At 47.3% G+C, this 23,243-nt stretch overlaps 1 protein-coding gene across 6 annotated transcripts in view; it reads left to right on the forward strand.

The window, feature by feature from the left end:
- Positions 1–23,243, forward strand: part of Tm9sf4 (transmembrane 9 superfamily member 4) — a 45,573-nt gene that overhangs the window by 12,884 nt on the left and 9,446 nt on the right. For 3 of the 6 annotated variants that reach the window (XM_006985469.4, XM_076570869.1, XM_042276499.2), the window contains exons 2-13: positions 2,568–2,684; positions 6,000–6,099; positions 11,302–11,470; positions 11,570–11,702; positions 12,946–13,069; positions 14,727–14,845; positions 14,947–15,058; positions 15,848–15,918; positions 18,245–18,377; positions 19,253–19,334; positions 19,432–19,507; positions 21,412–21,495. In XM_006985469.4, the coding sequence (XP_006985531.1) occupies positions 2,568–2,684; positions 6,000–6,099; positions 11,302–11,470; positions 11,570–11,702; positions 12,946–13,069; positions 14,727–14,845; positions 14,947–15,058; positions 15,848–15,918; positions 18,245–18,377; positions 19,253–19,334; positions 19,432–19,507; positions 21,412–21,495 (1,320 nt within the window). The remainder of the gene's footprint in view (positions 1–2,567; positions 2,685–5,999; positions 6,100–11,301; positions 11,471–11,569; positions 11,703–12,945; positions 13,070–14,726; positions 14,846–14,946; positions 15,059–15,847; positions 15,919–18,244; positions 18,378–19,252; positions 19,335–19,431; positions 19,508–21,411; positions 21,496–23,243) is intronic. The other 3 variants (XM_006985470.4, XM_042276500.2, XM_076570870.1) reach the window with 3 other exon arrangements.

Here is a 23,243-nt window from a genome sequence, read left to right on the forward strand (position 1 = left end):
GCTATGCCTGGCAGTTCTGTGTTCTTCACGGGTATTAGTGGCTCTGGTTCCTTGTTGCTTTTTAATGTTACCTTCCTGCTGGGGAAACATGGATCTCACTGTTTATTTTTGGGTTTTGTTTGTTTGGGGAGGAGGAAGGGCTTCATTGGTTTGAGACTTTGGAACCAAAGGGAAATGAAGTCTTCCTGGATTCACTTTTCATTCCTCTGCAACCCGAGCTCCCAAGGGAGCATTGTGCTCCGCGGGGCAGTGTTCTCAGTTCAGTCTGAAGATTCTGTTTCTGAAGGAGGTAGAACGAAAGTAACCTCTTAGATTTAATTGACCTGATAAACATGGAAGATTGTAATCCTCTGCCCCTGCTTCAAGTCCCCATCAGATAAGGCTAACGTCCGGTGTCAAGCTTCTTAGGAGGGACTTCAGATCACGTTTTCTTTACATTAACAGGAACAGTGATCTTGGTGCCTCACATGTGAGCGTAGCGGCTTGGGGCTGGAGAGATGGCTCAGTCACTAAAATGCCTGCTGTGCAAGCGTGGGGACCCTGACTCAGGTCCCCAGCACCCACACAGAAAGTGAGCGGGCACAGTACTGCATACCTGAGCTGGTCCAGCTCAGTCCATGTGCTTCGGGTTCAGTGAAAGATCTTTCTCAAAGAAAAGGTGGGGAGCAATTGGGAAGACACCAGATGTTACACATATGTACACACACGCATGTGTATGAGTACACACACACAAACACAAAAGTTATTAAAAAAAAAAAAAGTAGTTGGGACTAGAGAGATGGCTCAGCAATTAAGAGGTCTGTGGTTTATTTCCTAGCACCCACATGGCAACTCGCAGCTGTCTATAACTCTAGTTCTAGTGGTTCCAACACTATCTTCTGGCCTCCACTGGCAACAGGCATACATGTGCAGAGATGTATATACAGGCAAACACCCATATAATAATAATAATAATAATAATAATAATAATAATAGTAATAATAATAGTAATAATAATAATAGTGGTGACTTAAGAGGTCAGTAAGTGGTTTCAAGTGCATATAGATCTCCCCCCCCCCCACTTCTACGTGAATCCTTTTATACTAAATGAGGACACAGAAGCGTTGATGGGTCATAACTGCATAGTCGAGGGGTAGGATACAATGCCCTGCCAATATCTGAGGGCCCCAAATTTAATATCTTCTCTGCATATGGCAGCCACCTCCCTATTGATGGTCAGGATACACTTTTAAACCTGACCAGAGAGAATTAGAGACCTATACTTCCTCTTTCCCAGTTGACTCTAGGACACTCCTCCCCCCCTCCCCCAGGAATAGTTCTTCACCCTGACTGCTAGGCCATCCTGCAGAATTTACATTGATTGCCAAGCCCAAGGCATAACCTGAGTATCTGTGCTTGTAACTTCCAGAAATGTTGTTTCTGCTGCTCCCCACAGATCTCACTTTGAGTGTGAGCACCTAGATACCCTTTAAACTTACTGAAACTCAGACACTGACTTCTCTCAGACATCCAGGACGATCCATAATCTGGATGAAGCTAAATATTGTGGTGCATATGTTTAGTCCCAGCAAACAGGAGGCAGGCAGATCTCTATGAGCTCAAGTCCAGCCCTGTCTACATAATGAGTTCCAGGTCAGCCAGAGTTATGCATTGAGACCTAAAATAACAACAACAGTAATAATAATGTAGCATTGGTAGGGCTTTTGTTTTGTTTTGTTTTGTTTGGGGGGCGGGGAGTTGAGACAGGGTTTCTTTATACAGCCCTGGCTGTCCTGGACCTTCTATGTAGACTAGACTGGTTTTGAATTCACAAAGATTACCTGGCTCTGCCTCTTGAATGCTAGCATTAAAGGCATGTGCTACCATGTCCCCCCGCCACCCCCCAATCTCATGCAGTCCAGGCTGGCCTGGAACTAGGGATCTTCCTGCCTCTAATTGCTAAATACTACTAGGACTGTAGGTGTACATTGCCACACCTGGCTAATTGTTTTTCTAAAGTAATGTAAATACATAATTCTATATAAAACATTAGAAAGAACACTATCACTCAATTCATTTAACACCCTGGTAAGTGTCCTTCCTTGTATGTTTGGTAGAGTTGCCATATCTTTCTTAACATGTCTAGAAATAGAGTCCAGGAGCTGGGGAGATGGTTCAGTGGTTAAGAGGGCTTGCGGCTCTTCCAGAAGACTTAAAAAAAATCTTAGGAATAGAATTGCTGGGGACTCTAGGAAGTAGGTGCTAAGTTGCCATCTAGAAATGCCCCCTGTTTGTAATGTGCCCACCATATCAGAGCACAGAGTGGCATTTTAATATCTCAGACTAGCAGCAGTCTTACTCCTCCTTCCAGATAGTAATAGCTTGACCCATCTTGTCGCCCATCTCTGGAAGTGCAGAGTCTTGTTCCTTGTAGCATTCTGGAAGGCATTTGGGAAGCAGTGACCTCAGGCTTCCCAGAACAGAGGTGACCCTGGCCAGTGCAAGCAGATTGGAAGGTTCCCACTTGATCTGCCCTGCAGGAAAGTTGACTGCTCTCTCTGCATTCCAACTGTGGTCTCTCTCCGCAGCAGGTTTGGTGGCCAAGGTTCCTGCTGCTTCTCTGTCTCACATGTAAAACAAGCACCTTCTATGTCCCTGGAGTCGCGCCAATCAACTTCCACCAAAACGACCCAGTAGAGATCAAGGTGAGTGCCTGCTTGGACCATAGGAGCTCCTGTGCCTAGCAGCCTGGCTGGAGGATGTGTTGAGCTGTGTATGTCCATCCTGAAAGGCTGCCTAACGTTAGTTCTACCTTTCCTTTGTTCCCCTGTGCCTCTGGTCTCTGTCTCCTCACTCTCACTTTTACTATGAAGTGTGTCACATGCCACCCCACCCATCTGTGTGTTACTCTGCTTGCTTCCTTCTGTGGCTTCTCTGCCTCCCTTCCTCATCTGCTCCATCCTCTTTTCATTACCAGCTTTCTGAGTAACACACAGCAGCTGTTTAAATGCCTGTGTTGTAAGAAGCTCTCTTCCTTATGTCTTGCAGGAAAAACATAAAAGTAACAACTGACTGAGGGTTAGTACATTGGGCTCTGCTTAGGTCAAGATGCCCCCAAGAACCTTCTGAGGGAAATTTTATGTTTTACAGAGTTTCTGTATGTTTCACAGATATGGAAATTAACGCATAAAGAAGTGAGCCAACTGGTCCCATGCAGAGAAATGCACACATTGACACCAAGGAAGATACATGGAGCTTTGAGAATGCCAGCTTTCCCACCGCAGTGCTCTTTCTCTCACTTTCCACCTCTGTCCACAGCCCCGAACAAAGCTTGGTGTAGAGGTCCAGTGGTGTCTGGTCTCTAACCCTGCCAAACCGGAGTCAGAGGAGACACCTGGGCTGGAGGAGAACAGAAAGGTGGAATGCACCTCTTTGTAATGGGGGGTGTGTGTGTGACTATAACCCCCACCCACCCCACTCCCATTGTCCAGAGAACACACACACACACAAAAAAAAAGCATTAGCAACAGTGAATTTGGGGGTAATTTTTTTCCTTAAGTAATTTGTAACTTGATTTTGTTGTTTTTTTTTTTTTTAAAGATGTATTTATTTATTATGTATACAGTGTTCTGTCTGCATATACACCTGCAGGTCAGAAGAGGGCACCAGATCTCATTACAGATGGTTGTGAGCCACCATGTGGTTGCTGGTAATTGAACTCATGACCTCTGGAAGAACAACAGCCAGTGCTCTTAACCTCTGAGCCATCTCTCCAGCCCCTGGTTTGGTTTTAAGACAGGGTCTTATGGAGCTTAGGTTGGCCTTGAACACTGGGTAGCTAAGAATAGCTTTGAACTCCTGATCTTCCTTCATTCACCTCCCAAGTTCTGGAATTATAGTCTGTGCCACTACACCAGTTTATATAACATGTATAACCCAGGTCCTTAGTGTCTTCAGGCTGACATCCCAAAAGCTCTAAAACCCAAGGTTTCTAAGGGCCCTGGAGTCAAGAGCTGACCTCAGACTGGTGTGATGCCATTTACTCACTTCATGGATTTCACTTAGTGTCAATATGTTTGCATTTCTCTGCACGTGGTTATGGGATATGAGGTATTATTCCAGACCCATCTGGGGGTGTGATACAACCCATGGTGTGTATACCATACTGCCTGTTTAAATGCCCTCAAATTTCTTAATTCCAAAATAAGAATTTAAAGAAAGGGTTGTAGAACTATTCCAAGATTTAAAAAATTATTTACACTTTTAGATGGTATCTGAGGAATAGCAGGTAGTTCCTAAGTAGTTAAAATTAATTTCTTTAAAGGATTTTTTTATTACATTTTATTTATTTCTGTGTGTGTATGAGTAGGTGTGGGTTCATGCCACAGCACACAGGTGGAGGTCAGAGGACAACTTGGAGGACTCGTTTCTCTTGTCCCACCATGTGGGTCTGTGGGATGGGAGCTTGGGTCGTCAGGCTTGGCAAAAAGTGACTTTATCTACTCAGCCACCTCAGTGGCCCTAAATTTTAATTTTTTTTAATAATATTTCACTGGTTCTATTTTAGCTATGATTTAACAGGGTTTTTTTTGTTTGTTTGTTTTTTGGGTTTTTTTTTTTTTTTTTTTGTTAGAGATGGATTCTCATGTAGTCCAGCCTGGCTTCAAGCTCATGTAGCCAAAAATGTCTTGAGCATTCTTAGAAATTTGTGTTTGTTATTAATGTCCACATACCTAATGTATGTGGGGTAGGCTGGGCCACAGCGGTGATGTGGAGCTCACAGTAAGTGTTGTGGAGTTCGTTTTCCCCTTCCACCTTTACACGCGTTCTGTGGATCAAACGCAGGTCACCAGGCTTGTGTGGCAAGCACCTTTACCCACGATGCCCTGGGTTTGATCCCCTGGACCACTATGCCTGGCTTGTAGCCAAGAATAACCTTGAACTTCTGATTCTCCTGCCTCTGCCTCCTGAGTGCCAGCATTAGAAGTGTGTGTCACCATGCCCATTTTATACGACGCGAGGGATCAAACCTGTGGCTTTGCATAGTCTAGTCAGACACCTGCCGACTCAGCTAGCTAACAACTAGACTGTCTTCTGTCTCTGTTCCTGTCTCTCCTCCCTCCCCCTTCCTTTCTTTCCTTTTTTCTTTTCTTTCTTGGTTTTACTCTGTAACTTGAGTTCACTTTCCTCCTGTCTCAGTCTTGAGTAAATCATGATTGATCAGTTTCCCATTGTAGAAGGCTTTCATTGTTTTTATGTTTTTCCTCTTTGGTCATTTAGCAGACATTAAATGAACATCTACTGTGCTGTGATCTTAAGTAGGAAAAACTGATTTTTTAAGTCGTAGGAAAGACTAGGGTATGGTGGCTCACACTGGTAATGAGAGCACTGAGGATTTTGAATTCAAGGCCAGCCTGAGCTACAGAGTAAGACACTGTCTCAAAGGAAAAGAAAGAAATTAAAACAGTATACAATAATCGCAATAGTAAATATCGTAAATAGTGGTGGAAGCTGAGAGAGCTGAAATGGAATGATGGGGAGTTCATTTAGATGCAGTGGGTAGGGAAGGGCTCATGGGTTGAGAATTTTAGCTGAGACCGAGCTAGGAGAAAGCATCAGATGAGCACAGAGGAGAGCCGAGAGGAATGGCGGGGGGAAGCCTGAAGTAAGAGAGAGCTGTAGGCCCAAAGAACTGAAAGGAGAGGGCTACGTGGATTGCAAGTGAGGTGCAGACCCCTTTGTTCTTAAAGCCTACTGCGGAAGGGTACTAAGTGCCATATCTTGTTCAAGGGTGACCACATGTGTATGACTCAGTGAATATTGGATCTCACTGTGGCTTTAAACTAAATCTGTGGTGCTGTCTACAGCAAAATCCAGAATTGTGGGCAGTACAGGAATGGCATGCTATCGTCCTATCTCCCACAGTGAACTTTCTAAAGACGTGAGTGCCAAGGAGACTTCTTGGAACAGCCTTCTGTTTCTGGTGGATTGAGGAATAACAGTTTTTCTCCTTCCTGTAGGCCGTGAAGCTTACCAGCTCCCGAACTCAGCTCCCCTATGAGTACTACTCATTGCCTTTCTGCCAGCCCAGCAAGATAACCTACAAGGCAGAGAATTTAGGTAAGTCTCGAATACTGCTTCAGCCTGTCTCACAGAGGACCTGGCATGGTTTTCACTTGCTATGTGCTAGACACTGTTGTAAATAGTTTATGTGCGTGTTAGCTTATTGAGTCATAATGACCCTGCAGAGGTAGTGATGGTGTGTGTGTGTCTATTTTGTAGACTGACTTGCCGTTGGTTATTTTGTCCAGTAGTAGCTAACCTGGGCTTTACCAGTTTTCAGGGTTAGAGTACTCAGCTTCTAACCATAGCAGCTTTCCCTTGGTTTCTAGATAGACATTTCTTTTTTAGTGACTTCTGTTACTTACTCTGCCCTTATCCTGCTTTTTGGTGCCAGAGGTTGACATTAGATGTCTTCCTGGGTTGCTCTCCACAATATTTATTGGGACATGGTCCCTTGCTTCAACCTAAAGCTCACTGATTTGGCTAGTCTAGCCATGCAGGTTGCTCTGGGGATCCCCTGTCTTTGTTACCCTAGTGCTGGGGTCACAGGCAGGCCACCATATCCACCCAGTATGTATATGCTGAGGAGCTGGACTCAGGCACTTCGCCCATTGAACCATCTCCCCAGACCATTGCTCTACCTTTAATTAAAGGATTGATGTTAATATACTCCTTGTATATGAAACTCTTAAAAAGTAAAAGAAATGTAAAAAAGAAAAGTCTGGGCAGTAGTGATGCATAACTTTAATCCCAGCACTCAAGAGGCAGAAGCAGATTGATCTCTTGAGTTTGAGGCCAGCCTGGTCTACATAGTGAGTTCCAGGACAGCCAGGGCTACACAGAGAAACCCTGCCTCAAAAACCCAAAAAGAAAAGAAAAGAGTGATTATCTTTACCTTGAAGCAAGCAAAGACATTGACAGTCTTGCTAAGCTGAGCAAGACTTACTCAGAAAGCGTGTGAAACACCCTTCACAGTGTCTGGCACAAGTGGTAAATAGCAGTCACGATTCTAGGTTAAATATTCTCTGTAACACGAATCTTAAAGGGTCTTATTAATAAAAACAAACCCAGAGCCAGGTATTGGGGTGAACGCTGAAAGATCAGAGAGACTGAACAAGCCACAGCTAACCTCACCTGGCCAACTTCTCAGCTGATCCTGTTTCCTCAAACTGGAAGCCTCTTGAGTCCTCATCCAGAATGAATCTCAGCTGAACTGCTGCTAAAAGTCTAAAAGCTTAACCAGGCTCTAGTTCCTGGTCCTCACGCTTTATATACCTTTCTGCTTCTTGCCATCACTTCCTGGGATTAAAGGTGTGTGTCACCATGCCTGGCTGGTTCCAGTGTGGCTTTGAACTCACAGAGATCCAGATGGATCTCTGCCTTCGGAATGTTAGGATTAAAGGTGTGTGTGCCACCATTTTCTGGCCTCTGTATCTAGTGGCTGTTCCGTTCTCTGACCCCAGATAAGTTTATTAGGGTGCAACATATTGGGAAACACAATACCACCACAATTCTCTGACTGGAGTTACCTCTTCAGGACAGTTTCTCGTGCTTCCTCTCTGCCTATCTCTCATTAAATCCTAGAGAAGCAAGCAGTCAGACACTCCTTGGACCTCAAGGGCCTCAGCAGATTTTCCTCTTCTGTCTTGGCATGAGAGGAAGACACTTGTTCTCTCTGGCTTTTTGTTGTTGTTCTTGTCATTGTCAAAAGGTCTGCTTTATTTAGTGTATGCTCATTGGTGTGAGTGTATGTAAGTATATTTGGAGGCCAGAAGAGATGCCTCAGAGCTGGAGTTACAGGCATTTTGTGGCACACGTGGATTGTTTTGTGGGTGCTGAGATATGAAGTCTAGTTCTCAGGATTGTGTAGCAAGTGCTGTTTTTTGCAGAGCCATTTCTTTGGTCCTTCTTTTTGTGTTTTTGATTGCCACCTTCCCGAAAGCTGACCTGGAATCTGCCATGTTGCCCGTTGCCCAGACGGTCCTTGAACCTATGATCCTTCTGCTTCAGCCTTCTGAGTGCTGGGATCTGAATCCATTTTTCATGATTGTGCAACAGTTGTTAACCACTGAGACATGGTGTGCCACGAGGAAGGTGCTGGGCATCAAACCCAGGGACTTGGGTATGCTAGGCAAATGCTTTACACTGAGATACACCTTAGCCCTTGAGAATTGGTTTTTTTGAAATTTTTTATTAGCATGTATTATTTCGTCACATCATGGCTTCTGGTACATTGTTAAAGGAGGGGACGCAGGCCTGCTGTCCCGGCTACTTGAGAGTCTCAGCCGGAGGATGGCTTGAGCTTGTGAGTTTGAAAACAACCTGGGTACATGGTGAGACCCTGTCTCAAAAAAAGGGGGGAGAGGGACTTAGCTAGGCATGATGGCCCACGCCTTTAGTCACAGCACTCCAGAGGCAGAGACAGGTGGATCTCTAGGAGTTCAAGGCCAGCCTAGTCTACAGAGTAAGTTCTAGATTAGTCACGGTAATATAGTAAGACCCTGTCTCAAAAAAAAAAAAGAGGAGAGGAATAGTTCTGTGTTTTTCAGAAATGAGCCATACTAGACCAGGATGTCCTCTTTCTCTTTCTTTCCTTCTTTCTTTTTTTTCCCTTCTTTCTTTTTTGGTGGTGGTGGTGGTGGTGGTGGTGGTGGTGGTGGTGGTGGTGGTGGTGGTGGTGGTGGTGGTGGTGGTGGTGGTGGTGGTTTTTCAAGACAGGGTTTCTCTGTGTATGAATCCTTGGCTGTCCTGGAACATGCTCTGTAGATCAGGCTGGCCTTGAACTCACAGAGATCCGCCTGCCTCTACCTCCTGAGTGCTGGGATTAAAGGTGTGAGCCAGCACCGCCCAGCACCTTCTTCCTTAATTCAATTTACTTTCCAGATTTAAGAAGTGGCACAGCCTTACTTAGTTTGTGGCTCTTCTGTCTGCAGTTCCTCCTCTCGTCAAGTCAGCTCCTTATTGACCTGCAAAGAAATGAACAGTAGGACACGGTGTAAGGAAAGAGCCCACCCCTAGATGATGTCGAGCTATTGTCTCTCTGGTTCTGGTTGTCTATAAAATGTCCTCAGCCATGAGCTGTGCTGATGTCCTGTTGATGTCCTCACTCTCTTCACCACTGATCCCAGACTTAGAGGCTCACATGCACTGTCAGGCATCTGATGGCAGCTGAGGGACAGAGGCTTCACCTTCTTCACTCTCTACCTTCTCCTCTCCTGGATGGCCTATGCCATACTCAGGACATCACCTAGGCCTTCTACCTTGCCCAGCTGCGTGCTGTCTTTAATACAGTAGAGTTTGTGGCTCTGTCACTTGGCACTTACCTACCAACAACTCATAGCATCCAGCTGCCTGACCTTTCCTATGGACAACTCAGAGAACTTGGTCATGGAGACCTTTGTGTCTTTGTTGCCTGCACCGCTCCTTCCTCATGCCTAGTATCCAGTAAGCAGCTGGTTCCCACAGCTTTACCACCTTCACTGCTCTTGAATCTGTGCTGTGATGGTGGCCTCTGCACACACTCTCTTCTTTGTTTGTCCTTACTTCATGACTGGCGCCATGACTACTGCCAACTTTTTACATCCCTTTTTCTGCACGAAGCAGTGAGAGTGATCTTTCCATAGCTGCAGACAGGTAATGTCTTCTCCATCCCTGGTGGAAGCCCTCATGAACTTGTTTGCTTTCTGGACAAAGATCAGATTGTGTGTGATCCACCCTAAGGCCAGCCCCTACCCATCTCTTAGCTATCTCCCCAACTCTCCCAGGTTGCTCCCCGCCACTCTGCTTTGCCACCACACAGGTAATCTCAGTCACCACCCCAAGCAGCCTCTGCCTCTGTGTAAGCTGTTCTCCATCTCTGTCGGGTTAGTACTGCTCCTCCTTCAAGCACTGCTAGCTCAGTAAGACTTCCCTAGATCTAGTCCCCATGACAGCACTTAAACAGTATATTTTCACTTTGCTGATTATTTAATCAGTCGGTTTCACTAGAACTTAGGGTCGTGAGTTCCACAAATATGTCCGTCCAACGTTGTATCTTCTGGCCTGGCACATAGCCAGTTCCCAGTATGTGTTGGTGAATGAATGAATAAGTGAGTAGATAAGACGATTTGAGTGTGTCAAGTAGATCCACTGGCATATGTGGAGGTGGTAGTCTTGCCTGTTGTCATGGTGTGTCTCCCTCAGCCTGCCCCAGTTTCATATCATTACTGTTGAACTAATGAGCTGCTCAGAGTGAAAACACAGTTGGGTTTACTAGCTGCTTCCCAGCTGCTCAGTGCCTGTGAGTGTAACATTTGGCATCAGGTTCCTTGGAGGAAACAGGCATGAGATGCCAGTACATTAAGACGTAGGGTTTGGCTCAGAGCTCCCTGGTAGTAGGGGAGTCAGGCCTACACTTATTAACATACTGCAAAGTAATGTCATGGACATAGAGGAGCTTCACAGAGATAGAAAGGTCTTGGGTAAGAGGCCAGCTGGCTACAGAGGTGATGCCAGTGATGCAAACAGTGTTCTTTGTCACCTGCCTACTCTGTGCCTGGGAGGGGATCAACCTCTTAGTTCTTGGTATGTCTGTAAGAAGAATACAACTGCCGTCTCATTTTCTGGAGGAGGAAATTGAAGCTCAGTGAAGTGACATTCGGGGACTAAGCTGGTAAATATCAAGCAGTGTGCATTAATAGGTAGCGTAGAGTTAGAATATTCTCTTCACTGTACAGTACTGTCACTGTACAGAGGAGGAAAAGGAGGTCAGCAAAGGCCGCTTGGGGCGGTGACTGAGATTACCTGTGTGGTGGCAAAGCAGAGTGGCGGGGAGCGACCTGGGAGAGTTGGAGAGATGGCTAAGAGATGGGTAGAGGCTGGCCTTAGGGTGGATCACACACAATCTGATCTTTGTCCAGAAAGCAAAGAAGTTCATGAGGGCTTCCACCAGGGATGGAAAAGACATTACCTACCTATCTGCTGTTACAGGGTCAGGAAGGGTGATCCAAAGAAAGGGGAGCCTGGGGCAGGATGACACACCAGGCATAGGAAGCCACCCAGGGCAGGGCTCTAGAGGCATGGGAGGATGTGGAGCATCTACCAGCAATGGAACACCGAGTAGAGAGGGTGGTGGGACAGTTGAAACAGTGGGGCAGAGCCTGATGGCACTGCTGACATCCTTGGAGCTCCATTTTGTCCTCCTGCCTACAGCCCTGTGACTGCTGACCTCAGCCACCACAGGGCTGAAGCTCTGAGCTCCATCTGTCTCTCTTATGGCAGGAGAGGTGCTGAGAGGGGACCGGATTGTCAACACCCCTTTCCAGGTTCTCATGAACAGTGAGAAGAAGTGTGAAGTTCTCTGCAGCCAGTCCAGCAAGCCAGTGACCCTGACAGTGGAGCAGAGCCGGCTGGTGGCTGAGCGCATCACGGAAGACTACTACGTTCACCTGTAAGTTACCCACTACATCCTGCTGGCCTTGAACTCAGCCCAGGGAGGGTCTGGTGGGAGTGTGGTCCTGAGAGACTGAGTGAGGCCTTGGGTTTCTAGCATTGCTGACAACCTGCCTGTGGCCACCCGGCTGGAGCTCTACTCCAACAACCGTGACGGTGATGACAAGAAGAAAGAAAAAGATGTGCAGTTTGAACATGGCTACCGTCTTGGCTTCACAGATGTCAATAAGGTAGAGTGTCTGCATGCTCAGAGGGCTGGGTCAGCAGGGTGCTGAGACGGCGGCGCAGCAAGTCAAGGTGCTTGTTCCCAAGTCTGATGACTCACTCGGGTTCAGTCCCTCGTACCCAAGAGGCAGAAGGAGAATCGACTCCCACAGGCTGTCCTCTGACCATCACATGTGCTGAGATGTGTATACACACACAGATTTTTATTTATATATATAATATATTCTTTTAATGGGCGTCAACCAGAATACATTTCTGCCAGTGCCTCACGGTGTACAGCCTGTGAGAATTCTGCGGCTTTGGACTGGCTCCAGCATACACTATAAGAGATAAAGGGATTGACACTAGAATATTAGATTCTGTTTCTGTAAGATTAAAACTAGAAAGGAAACCTGGAACTTCTAAAGTGCACAGGAGAGAAGCCCACACTATGATCAAGAACACACTGTAGGCTTCCTGGGCTGACTCCTGCATCCACCTTTGGCTAGTAGTGATCTGAGTGTCCTTAGTCCAGTGTCTCAGTATCTCATCCGTGCAGTTTTGACAATCAGTCTGTGTGTACACTTCATGACACAAATCCTGGAAGTAAGCTAGTAATGACATAGATCATGACTGTGTCCTTCATCTGATTTCCCAGGGAATAAAAGGCTGACATTCCTTTGTGGCATAGAGGCCTTGTCCTAATTTCGAGAGGACTGGTGGTGTGAGGCCCTGAGTCTTGATTCCTGGTTGCTTTCCACTAGCCAGGGAGCTGTTGTGCATTCGGGGCCTCGTGGAGGACGAAGGGGCTTAGAAAAGAGTTGGGCTGAGTGGAGTCGAGGAAGGACAGCATCCCCCAGTTGCTGGGATGCTGTGGGTAGAAGTACAGGGTAGGGACTGCTTGTGAGGCAGGGACAGGCTGCAGAGCCCAGGTGAGCTAATGTGACAATTGGTGAGGCATTGGTTGAGCAAAACAAGAACAGAATATGTATGAAAATGACATAATGAAACCATTATTTTATATGCTGGCTTTAAAAAAAAAAAAAGACAGTTGGCAGCCAGGCCAAGGAAACTTGGGTTTTATCTGAGTCCCAGGAAGCCATAGTAGGTGTCAGAGCAAGAGTGGACTATGACCAGAGCAGTGTTTTCAGAAGGCTGATCAGTCAAGAACTGGACAGAGGAAGGCTCTAGTGTTTGGGGTGGGCTTCCTGAGTAACTTTCTGTTTTGGGGCTGCTAGCTCTTTGTTATTCTCTGTTGCTCTGCTGTAGATCTACCTGCACAATCACCTCTCATTCATCCTCTATTACCACCGGGAGGACATGGAAGAGGACCAGGAACACACATACCGTGTCGTCCGCTTCGAGGTGATTCCCCAGAGCATCAGGCTGGAGGGTGAGTGGGGAGGTGTCACCAGAGGGGCAGGGCTGGATGGGCCTGGGCTTCCATACAGAGGGTCTTCTCACGTTCTCACCACTTCACTGGCTGGCAGGCCCAGGTATGGCACATAGGTTCATCCTGAGAAGGCCACTGTACCCCAAGAGAGCAGGTTGGGAATGAGGGAGACATGTTCCTACTGTCTTGTGGGCTGGGGACCATGTAAGCCTACCACCTCCCAGCAACTCCCGGAGATTAGAGGTGCTTGTAGATGAGGAACCAGGTGACCCAGAGGCTCACGAGGTTAGTGACTTGGCCAAGACCAAATAGCAGATGAAGGCTTTGTGGCACCTCTTCCCAAGAACCAGTGTGCCTGGGTGAAGAACAAGGGATGGAAGTACAGGGAAAGCCACTGGGAAGCAGGTCGCCGCAGGTTACTGTCTCCCTCCGTGTGGGTGATGGGCCAGACTGAAGTTGCCCAGGGTCAGCAGTAGAGCAGGAGTTGAAGAGCTTAGCCCAGGCCCGATGGCCACACAGGATTTGGTAGAACTGTGCTTTTTTGTTCTGCCGCTGCCGCCACCACCATTGCCTCCTCCTTTTTTTTTTTTTTTTTTTTTTCTGGAGACAGGGTCTTGCTATATAACCCTGGTTGTCCTGGAACTCACAGAGATCTGCCTTCTCTCTACATCTGGAGTCCTGAGATTAAAGGCTTGCATCACCGTACTTTGCCTTTTGTTTTCTTCTCGAAGCAGAATCTCACCATGTAGCCCAAACTGGCCTTGAACCCATGGAGTCCTCCTGCCTCTGCCTTTTCTTTTCATGTGCTAAGAGTCAAACCTAGGGCCTCACATATTCTAGGCAAGTGCTCTACGAGCTCTGTCTCCAGCCTACCTCTGGGATCACAGGCATGAATCACCATTCCAAGCCTTTTGTCCACAGTGGTGATTTTCTGGCTTTTTGAAAAAGTGTGGAACATGACTTTCCACATGAAGCAGTCATAAAGCATGGAACCTGATCTCTAAGGACTGTCCTGCCTCTCCTGTGAATATCACAAGCACAGTTCAGCATTTACAGATGATCTTTTTTTTCTTTTTAGCGTTCTCTTACATCCTCGGTAGCTCTTCAAGATTACACCCTGTCCTTTTCTTGACAGCACGGTGCTGCCCCATGGTTGGTGTTCATATGTTGGTTGACTAGATGAGGTGATGAATGGCAGCAAACAAATGAGTGAATGAAAGAGGAAGGCATGGGAACAGTTGGGTTCCTGAAGTAGTAGAGATGACTGAGTGAGTGAGCAAACAGAAGGAGCCGCAGTGGCGCGTGCTGAGTGGGCCTGATTGAATGCGAATGAGTCAGTGGAGGCTGGGGTCCAATGTAGAAGGCCAACTGCTTTTTGGATGGAGGGAATTAGGCCCTCTCTCCCCTCCTTTCCTCCCTATCTCCCTCCCTCCCCCCCTCCCTCCCTCCCCCGCGTACACACCTTTTTACTCGTGAAGTCCCTTAGGAAAGCCAGGGCTCCAGGGAGTGTAGCTGTAAAAGTCACAACCTCCACTTTATGCTCACAACCTCCACTCAACCCTGAAGGCAGGGCAACCTTGAGCCCCCTGCCGAGCAGCCCTGCCTGGGGGAGAGCACTGGCCGCTGTGAGAGCAGACTGGATCTCTGTCTCTCACAGACCTCAAAACAGATGAGAAGAGTTCATGTATTCTACCTGAGGGGACCAACTCCTCGCCCCAAGAAATTGACCCCACTAAGGAGAATCAGCTGTACTTCACCTACTCTGTGCACTGGGAGGTGAGACAGAATGCCTGCTCCGGCCAGGGGAGGAGGGTTTGCTCTGGGCTGGGATTCTCTGTCCAACAGGAGCCCTGACTCTGCTTCCTCCTGCCTGCTAGGAAAGTGACATCAAATGGGCCTCTCGCTGGGACACTTACCTAACCATGAGTGATGTGCAGATCCACTGGTTTTCCATCATTAACTCTGTCGTCGTGGTCTTCTTCCTGTCAGGTGAGAGCTCTGAGTAGTGAAGATGGAGTGGTGGCCCTGAGGCGGCACATGACCCAAGGGGAATTTCTAGGGTGTCGTCAGGGCCAGGTGTGGTCGACGCAGTCAGTCACCATGTCCCTGTGCTAGGCCTCATGTGTATGGCAATGCACAGGAATTGGTCTCTGATCTGGTGAGCTTGCTAGAGAAAAGCAGAAATGTTTGTCTGTGCAGTCATTGACTCATTCAACAACCCCAGAAGCGTGGTTCTGCCGTGAAACAAGCTTGGCAGAAAGCCGGGTGGAGAAAATGTTGGGCAGAGGTAGAATGAGGACAATTGTTCCCATCCTGTGAGAGGCAATGGGAGCAGCGGCTCCTGCTTATCCACTGCCTACCCAGGGGCTGGCTGCTGCCCTGGCTTTACGAGCTAAGCCTAAAAGCCTAAAGTGAGCTTGGGGTCATGAAGCCCTTTTCCTGTCCATGCTGTTACCTAGAGAGGGAGACAGGAGAAATGAGGCAGCGTGATGGTGGTGTACCCTGAACTGTTGAGGGATAGAGAGAGGTAAAGGTACCCCAGGTGAGTCTTGATGCATGGGTGCAAGTCCATCGTTCAGGACATTTCCAGTAAACTCTCCTCCCTGCAGCCATCTCTCCCGTCTCACAGTTTCCTTCTCTTCACACCCCCTTCTCAGCTGGGGTGGACTACTTGTGTGGGAGGGTTTGGGGTGGCCTCCTGACCAAGCCCTGTTGGAAAAGGGCCCGGGGCTAGACCACTGTTAGCAGTGCTCACCCCTCCGACCCTGTCGTTTGCAGGCATCCTCAGCATGATTATTATCCGGACCCTACGGAAGGACATTGCCAACTACAACAAGGAGGATGACATTGTACGAGGTCTTGGCTGGGTGGGATGGACTGGAAGAGGGAGGCCGAGCTAACAGTAGGGCTCTCCACCTGCCAGGCCTGCGTGCTCGCATGTGCATGCACACGTGTGTGAGAGAGATCATAGAATAAACCTCAAAGGCATTGGAAAGGAAAAACAAAAACGTTTCCTAATCACCCAAAGTGGTAGATTTGGAAGAATTCACAGAAAGAAAACTTGGTTAATTTGTCATTTTAAAGTTTTAAAGTAGAGTTTTTTGAGATGGCCCATCATGGTAAAGGTGCTTGCCACCCAGCCTGACAACCTGAGTTTGAGCCCTAGAACACACATGGTGGAAGCAGAGAACCAGCTCCCACAAATTGTCCTCTGACACGTTGTTATGCATACATGTTCCTCACACACACTTCAATAAATAAATACAACCTTTTTATTCAAAACTAGAGCCAGGCATAATATTATATACCTGTGATCCTAGCACTCAGTAGACTGAGGCAGGAGAATCTCTAATTTGAGATGACTTGGCTCCTTAGCAAGACCCTGTATTAAAAACAGCAAGGCCCAGCATGGTCATTCATGCCTATTTCTTGGGAGTCAGAGGCAGATGGAGCTCTATGAGTTCAAGGTCAGCCTGATCTATATAGTGAGTTCAAGTCAACAAGTATCCAAAAAAAGAGGAAAAAACACCATCACCACGACCAACAATAAAAAATAAAAAATCCCAAATTTCTTATGTTCTGAACATTTCTTATGTATTTACAGACAAGAAATTACACATAGACAATGTGTATGATAATGACATGATGCTTCAATATTTGTTGTTGAGATTAGTATTGGTGTTGTTATTATTACAGACGTGAGCCAACACGTCTTGTTTGAAATTTTTTTTTATACTTCAGAAATAGCGCTCCCCACACCACCCCCAGAAAAAAAACAATTCAGATTCAAACTGTCATAAGAGTGGTCTTGGGACAGGTAAATAGCACAGATTTTTTTCTTTTCTTTTCTTTTTTTGAGACAGAGTCTCACTGTGTTACCTGGGCTCTTTCAAACTGGAGGTCCTTCTGCCTCAGCCTCTGAATGCTGGAGCACAGGCATACACCACCACATAAGCCGCCGCCTTCTTTCTCTTCTGTGTAGTGCTGATTGGGGGCTGGGGAGGTGGCTTAGTGGATGACGTGCTGGCTTTGCCACACAAGCAGGAGGGCCTGAGTTTGGACCCCCAGTACCCACGTAAAGCTAGGGGTGGCCGCATGCATCTGTAACCCTGCTGAAGGACCGGACAGACGGACCCCAAGTCCAGAGAGAGACTGTGTCTCAAAAAATAAGGTGGAGAGCAATTGAGGAAGATGCCCAAGGTTGACCTCTGACCTCACATGTACATACACAGGAACATATACACCCGAACAAAATCGTTAGCAGAATTGATATGAGAGCCCGTGGTGGTACACACCTTTAATCCCAGCTCTCAGGAGGCAGAGGCAGACAGATCTTTGAGTTCCAGGACAGCCTGGTCTACAGAGTAAGTTCCATACACAAGTGAGACCCTGTCTCCAAAAAACAAAAAGAAAAAAAATAATATGGAGAAATGTTCAAAATCATATATCATTTGAAAGTAACAAAGTATGTGGTATGACCCTCTATTATTTAGAAACTATTCATGTGTGTACATGAATAAACATAGATAAAAGAAACAAGACTAAAGGAAACAATGGTATCATTTTATGTTAATGTGTAAACATTACTTACATATATAGGTCATTTTATTGTTTAGATCTTTCTACCATATAGAAAAGTATGCGTCTGTGTGAACACATAGGTTGGGAAACAGTCTCTTGTCACATTGCCCAGACTGACCTTGAACTCTTCAATCCTTCTGCCTTACCCTCCCAAGTGCTAAGACTGCAGGTGTATACCACTGCACTTGGCCTTTTCTGTTTTTAATTTTTTTTATATACTAAACATTTTCTGTTTCTTTAAATTCATTTGAATTTCATGACATACACCACTTTTTATACAAGTAAATGCACCTGTTATTTATAATCAGAAAATAAATTTCTTCAGACTCTCACCAATCAAGACTATTAAGTTAACATTTTAGTGTGCTGGTATTTGCATTGTTTCCCATTCTCTTGTTTTGTGGAATTAGGGCACTTTTTTCCTGCAGCTTCAAGCATCCTGTTCTTGGCCTCCTTTCCCCATGTAGCATTCCTCTGAGAAGCCTGTGGCAGAATGGTGCTGGTTTGATGGAGCAGCCTGGGTCTATGGGGGTGTTCCCTGCAGGAGCCTCCCTGTCCACACAAACCTACCTCGCTCTCTGCCCTTTGCTGCAGGAAGACACTATGGAGGAGTCTGGGTGGAAGCTTGTGCATGGTGATGTCTTCAGGCCACCCCAGTACCCCATGATCCTCAGCTCTCTGCTGGGCTCAGGCATTCAGCTCTTCTGCATGATCCTCATCGTGATCTGTGAGTGGGCCATGTAGACGGGGTATGGGGATCAGAGGAACGTGGCCTGATCCGGAGGCATAGCCACTGTAGGCTTATCTCCCGGGGCAGGCTTTCTGGACAGCAGCCCCAAGCCCTGGCAGTGGTGATTCTCCTCCCTGTTTTTCAGCTCTGTTCACATAAGAGCCATCCTGAGAACCTGGTCAGGGAAGCAAGTGCACATCAATACTAAGAGGCTAACTTCAGTCTGTCCTTAGAGTAAGCAGCTAGCCCAAACTCACTGTCAGGGGCAGGGCTAACTCAGGTCTCTCCCTCTCCCCTCTTTTTTCCCTTCAAGGCTGGGTCTTACATGTAGCCCAGGCTAAGATGAACTCTCCCTTTTTCTGCCTGTGCCACCGTACAGCAGGACTTTTCTCATTAATATAGAAACCCCTTACTAATCTCTCGTACTTACATTCAGGTCTGGAGTCAGTCTACCTAAGTGTGTACCTCACCCTCATGCCTTTAAGCTTTGTGACCAGATAGCCGCTTAGTCTTGTTGGGCTTCAGTTTCTTTGACTAAAACATGGAGAGACTAACTTCCGTCTTTCATAGTCAAGTTACATTCCGCTTGTAGGCATTCAGAATGCTCTCGGCCCATTATGTGGTTCATTCCAAGGACTCTTAGGACTAGAAGCTGTGGTTAGATTCAGACAGCCAAGGCCTAGCAGCTGCTCCAGCCCCAAGCCCAGCTATAACCCAGTCTTTTCTGAAGAGAACCGTGCTCTTACAAAGGCCAAGGAGGAAGGGGGTCTCTTCTAGCCGCATTTGTCTAGCGTCCTGAGAGTCTGCCCACCAGAAGCTTCAGGCCGGATAGACACCCTGATCCTGACTCTGCCCTCTGCTTCCCTCGGCAGTTGTGGCCATGCTTGGGATGCTGTCGCCCTCCAGCCGGGGAGCTCTCATGACCACTGCCTGCTTCCTCTTCATGTTCATGGGGTAAGTGTATGGGAGGATGTTCCCAGGGGCTGGCACAAGCCTGCTTCACACCATTTACGAGACCCCTCATTGTGGTTTCTGCCTTTTCCCACAACAGGGTATTTGGTGGGTTTTCAGCTGGCCGTCTCTACCGAACTCTAAAAGGCCATCGGTGGAAGAAAGGAGCCTTCTGTGTAAGTCTCCTCCCCCTCCTCCTCCTCCTCCCCATCCTCTTCCTCCTCCCCCCCCCCTCCTCCCAGCGTTTGGTAGGGCCTGAGACACTCTCCCTACACTGCTCAGGAGCACAGGCAGGCCCCAGTGGAGATTTTTTAGGCTAGGGCCCACAGTCAACAGTTCTAGAAGGCTCTCTTAAGCTTATAAAAGGATTTCTCAGAGCTGCAGATGCTTCGTCCATAAAATGCTAAGGGGATTGAACTTGGGTGACTTTTAGCTTGCATTGTCCAGTGGCTCAAGCAAGAGAATAGCGGATTCAGAGCCATCAGCAACATCGCGGGAGGAATCCATGCCCAGCAGACTAGAAAGAATTGCCTGCCAGAGAACGAGGCCAGGCTTGTGTAACAGCTAGCCGACATGCCAACCACCAGAGTGAGAGACATCTTGGAGGTAGAAAAGTCCATAGAAATGGGGTAGTGCAGGGCTGTGGTTCTCCCAGGAACTTTCGTCCTCTTTCTGCGCCTGATATCAGACCTGGTGTCCAGACTGTAAGTTTCAGCCAGAAAGGAAGATGAGGAATTCTCTGCTACACAGCAGAATGAAAAAGAACAAAAAGGAAAAGACATCTTGACGTTGGAACTGGGCCTTGAAGATTTTAAGTAGCACCCAAAATTCTTGAATTGCCAAGATCCTAGTCTTGACTTGGCTCTTCTTGACAGATAATCACGAACAGCCTCTGAGCCTCTGCTTCCCATCTCCGGTGGCGTGGTTGCATCTCCTTTGCAGCATATAGCCCTGGTACACTCATACCACAGGTGTTGATGACCTACATGAAGGCCCAGGGAGAAGAATCTACAGGAGCAGTGGCTAGCTGTTGGGTGGGGACAACCCTGAGCCAGAGAGGAGTTAGTGCAGTTTGAGTGCTGGTTGCTCAAGATAAGGGGGCCTTGGTCATTGTGCTTGGTGACCCACCTGGATGCCTAGATCCTGGTGTGGAAGAATGAGACTCAGTGTAAGCCTGTGGCTTTGGTGCTCTGTGCCTGGCTTCTAGCCCATGACTGACGAGATTACATTGCAGGATATCAAGAGTGGCTTTGGAGGCAGGCTGTCTAGATTCCCACCTCTGCTCACCATTGATAAACTGTGGAGTGGAGGGATACCCTCATCTTTTAACAGAGTCTTTTCTAAACCCGTAGTGAGGGTCAAGTGAGAGGATACGAGTGGAGCCCAATAGTGTTATATTAATTTATTTATGATGCAAATACTTAATTGAGTAGCTACTGTGTTGTGTGATGAGAATACAGCAGAGGACAGGATTTGGAGTGTGTTGGGGAGACAGACATTGATCAGGCAGCAAAGCTGCATGCAGGTGCTCCTTTGTCTCTGAGGTTCCGTCTCAGCCGATGGTGTCCTGAGATGAACGTGCATCTAACACACCAAATGCAGTGTGGTTGCTACTGAATGCCCTAGACTGTCAGTCCATCACCAGTTCAAAAGATCCTAAGCAGAACCTTACTAAGTTGGGTACCATCTGTAATTAGAAAGTGGGGTGAGGCCGGGCGGTGGTGGCGGCACACACCTTTAATCCCAGCACTCGGGAGGCAGAGGCAGGCGGATTTCTATGAGTTCGAGGCCAGCCTGGACTACAAAGCAAGTTCCAGGAAAGGCGCATAGCTACACAGAGAAACCCTGTCTCGAAAAACAAAAACAAAAACAAAAAAAAAAAAGAAAGAAAGAAAGAAAGAGAGAAAGAAAGTGGGATGAGGACAAGAAAAAGGCGGTTTCCGGGTTCTACAAAGTGTCTCATAGAGCAGGACCTGCTTGAGCTGAACCCAAAGGACCAGATGGCATGAAGCCTCTGGTCTTCTGGTCTGTGAATCCCCCAGAGACCAAGAAGGAGCCAACCTGTCCTTCTTGCTCACAGACGGCGACACTGTATCCCGGTGTGGTGTTCGGCATTTGCTTTGTGTTGAATTGCTTCATCTGGGGAAAGCACTCATCAGGAGCAGTAAGTGCCTTCCCCCACTGTCCCGCCCCTCTCCTTGCTCAGCCCTACTCCCTAAGGTCACTTCCTGTTGTTCCCTTCTTCCCTTCCCTTTTCTGAGTCCCCGGAGTTCTGTTCCCAGCTGTAGGGGTGGAGGGTTGGCTGGGGTTTCCCCAGCATTGCCCGTCTGTCATCTGCCAGTGCCCTGGCCCTGGCCCTGGCCTTTCTGCAGGCTTTGAAACAGCTGGCCAGAGCTCACTTCTCTAAAGGGAGGTTTCCACACTCCAGGGGCCAGTTGGGGAATTCCCCATGTCTCAACCAAGGGAGAGCTGCTTGGTGTGAGTGGATAAGGTCAGAGGGCTCCGCTCAGCTCCTGTCAGCACACTCCAGAGTGGAGTACCCATCAGCCCCAGGCTGTGCTGTTGCCAGCAGCTTCTCGGACTCTGAATGGAATTCCAGGCTCTGTGGCTGAGGGCGCGTGGGAGTGTGGGCCCTTGGTCCATTCTCAGGACTGCAGAAGTGGGACAGGTGTTTGCCACCTCGCTTAGTGTGCTCTGGATAGGGTTCGAGTGCAGACTGCTTCTTCTTCCAGCAGCTTCGGAAGCCTCAGTATTCATGGTGGACTGTCTAGAGAGCACAGAACCCAGTGGAGCCACTCAGGCAAACACTGCCGAGGTCTTTGATAGATGTTCTTTCAGTCTTTTTCCTTCAACAGGGATGTTTCAAATGAGATGGTGATTTAAAAATTATAACAGACAGATTATGCTATTGTAATAAACGCTGTTCTAAACATGTAACATGCTCTCTTTTTTATTGATTTTTAGGTTGGCATACAAAGTAATACATTCCACTATGGCATTTTACACATATGTATCACTATACTTTGTTCTCATTCATTCCCCTCACCCACGCCCTTCTCCTTATCCCCTCCCCCTCTGGCTGGTCCCCTTCCTTCCCCCACTAACTCCCAACTTCTGCTTTCTTATCACATGTATTCCATTACCCTACTTCCCCCTCCTTGAAGATCTCTTCCTTCCGTCTAATGATCTCCTTTCTAGTTTCACAAGTTACACATACACATATATACCCACGAAATTTCAAGTCTAGGTCCTACGTATAAGAGAAAACACTCAGTATCTGTCTTTTGGAGTCTGGCTTATTTTAACATAATGGTTTCTAATTCCATCCATTTCCTGCAAATTGTCATTATTTCATTCTCTTTATCTTCTGTACAGTTCCATTTCCTGGCTATTGTGACTAGTGCAGCAGTAAATGGATGTGCAAGTATCTCTGTGGTGTTAGACCTAGAATCCTTTATGTGTATACCCAAGTGCTATAGCTGGGCCACAGTGTGGTTCTATTTTTACTTTATACTGATGTCTAGAGTGGCTGCACAGGCTTACAGTCTCATCTTAATATGGGAACGTAAACACTTCTTTTTGTACAAGTCTTAGAGAAAATGACTACACAGATGGTGAGGAAGGTGAGAAACTCATTCAACCCCCAGGCCCATCCGAGGAAGTACTGCGAACTGTTCATTGTAGGGGCATTGAATGTGGGGCCTAGGATGTAGCTCGGGTAATAGAGTGCTTGCCTAGCATGCTTGAAACCCTGAGTACCATCCCCAGCACTTCATGAACTCACCGTGGTAGTGCATGCCTCCTAATCCCAGCGCCCAGGAGGTGGAGACAGAGGATCAGAAATTCAAGGTCATCCCTGGCTACATAGTGGGTTCAAGGCCAACCTAGGAGACATGAGGCCCTGTCTAAAAC

The sequence above is a fragment of the Peromyscus maniculatus genome, chromosome 4, assembly GCF_049852395.1.
Source record: "Peromyscus maniculatus bairdii isolate BWxNUB_F1_BW_parent chromosome 4, HU_Pman_BW_mat_3.1, whole genome shotgun sequence".
Classification (NCBI taxonomy): domain Eukaryota; kingdom Metazoa; phylum Chordata; class Mammalia; order Rodentia; family Cricetidae; genus Peromyscus; species Peromyscus maniculatus.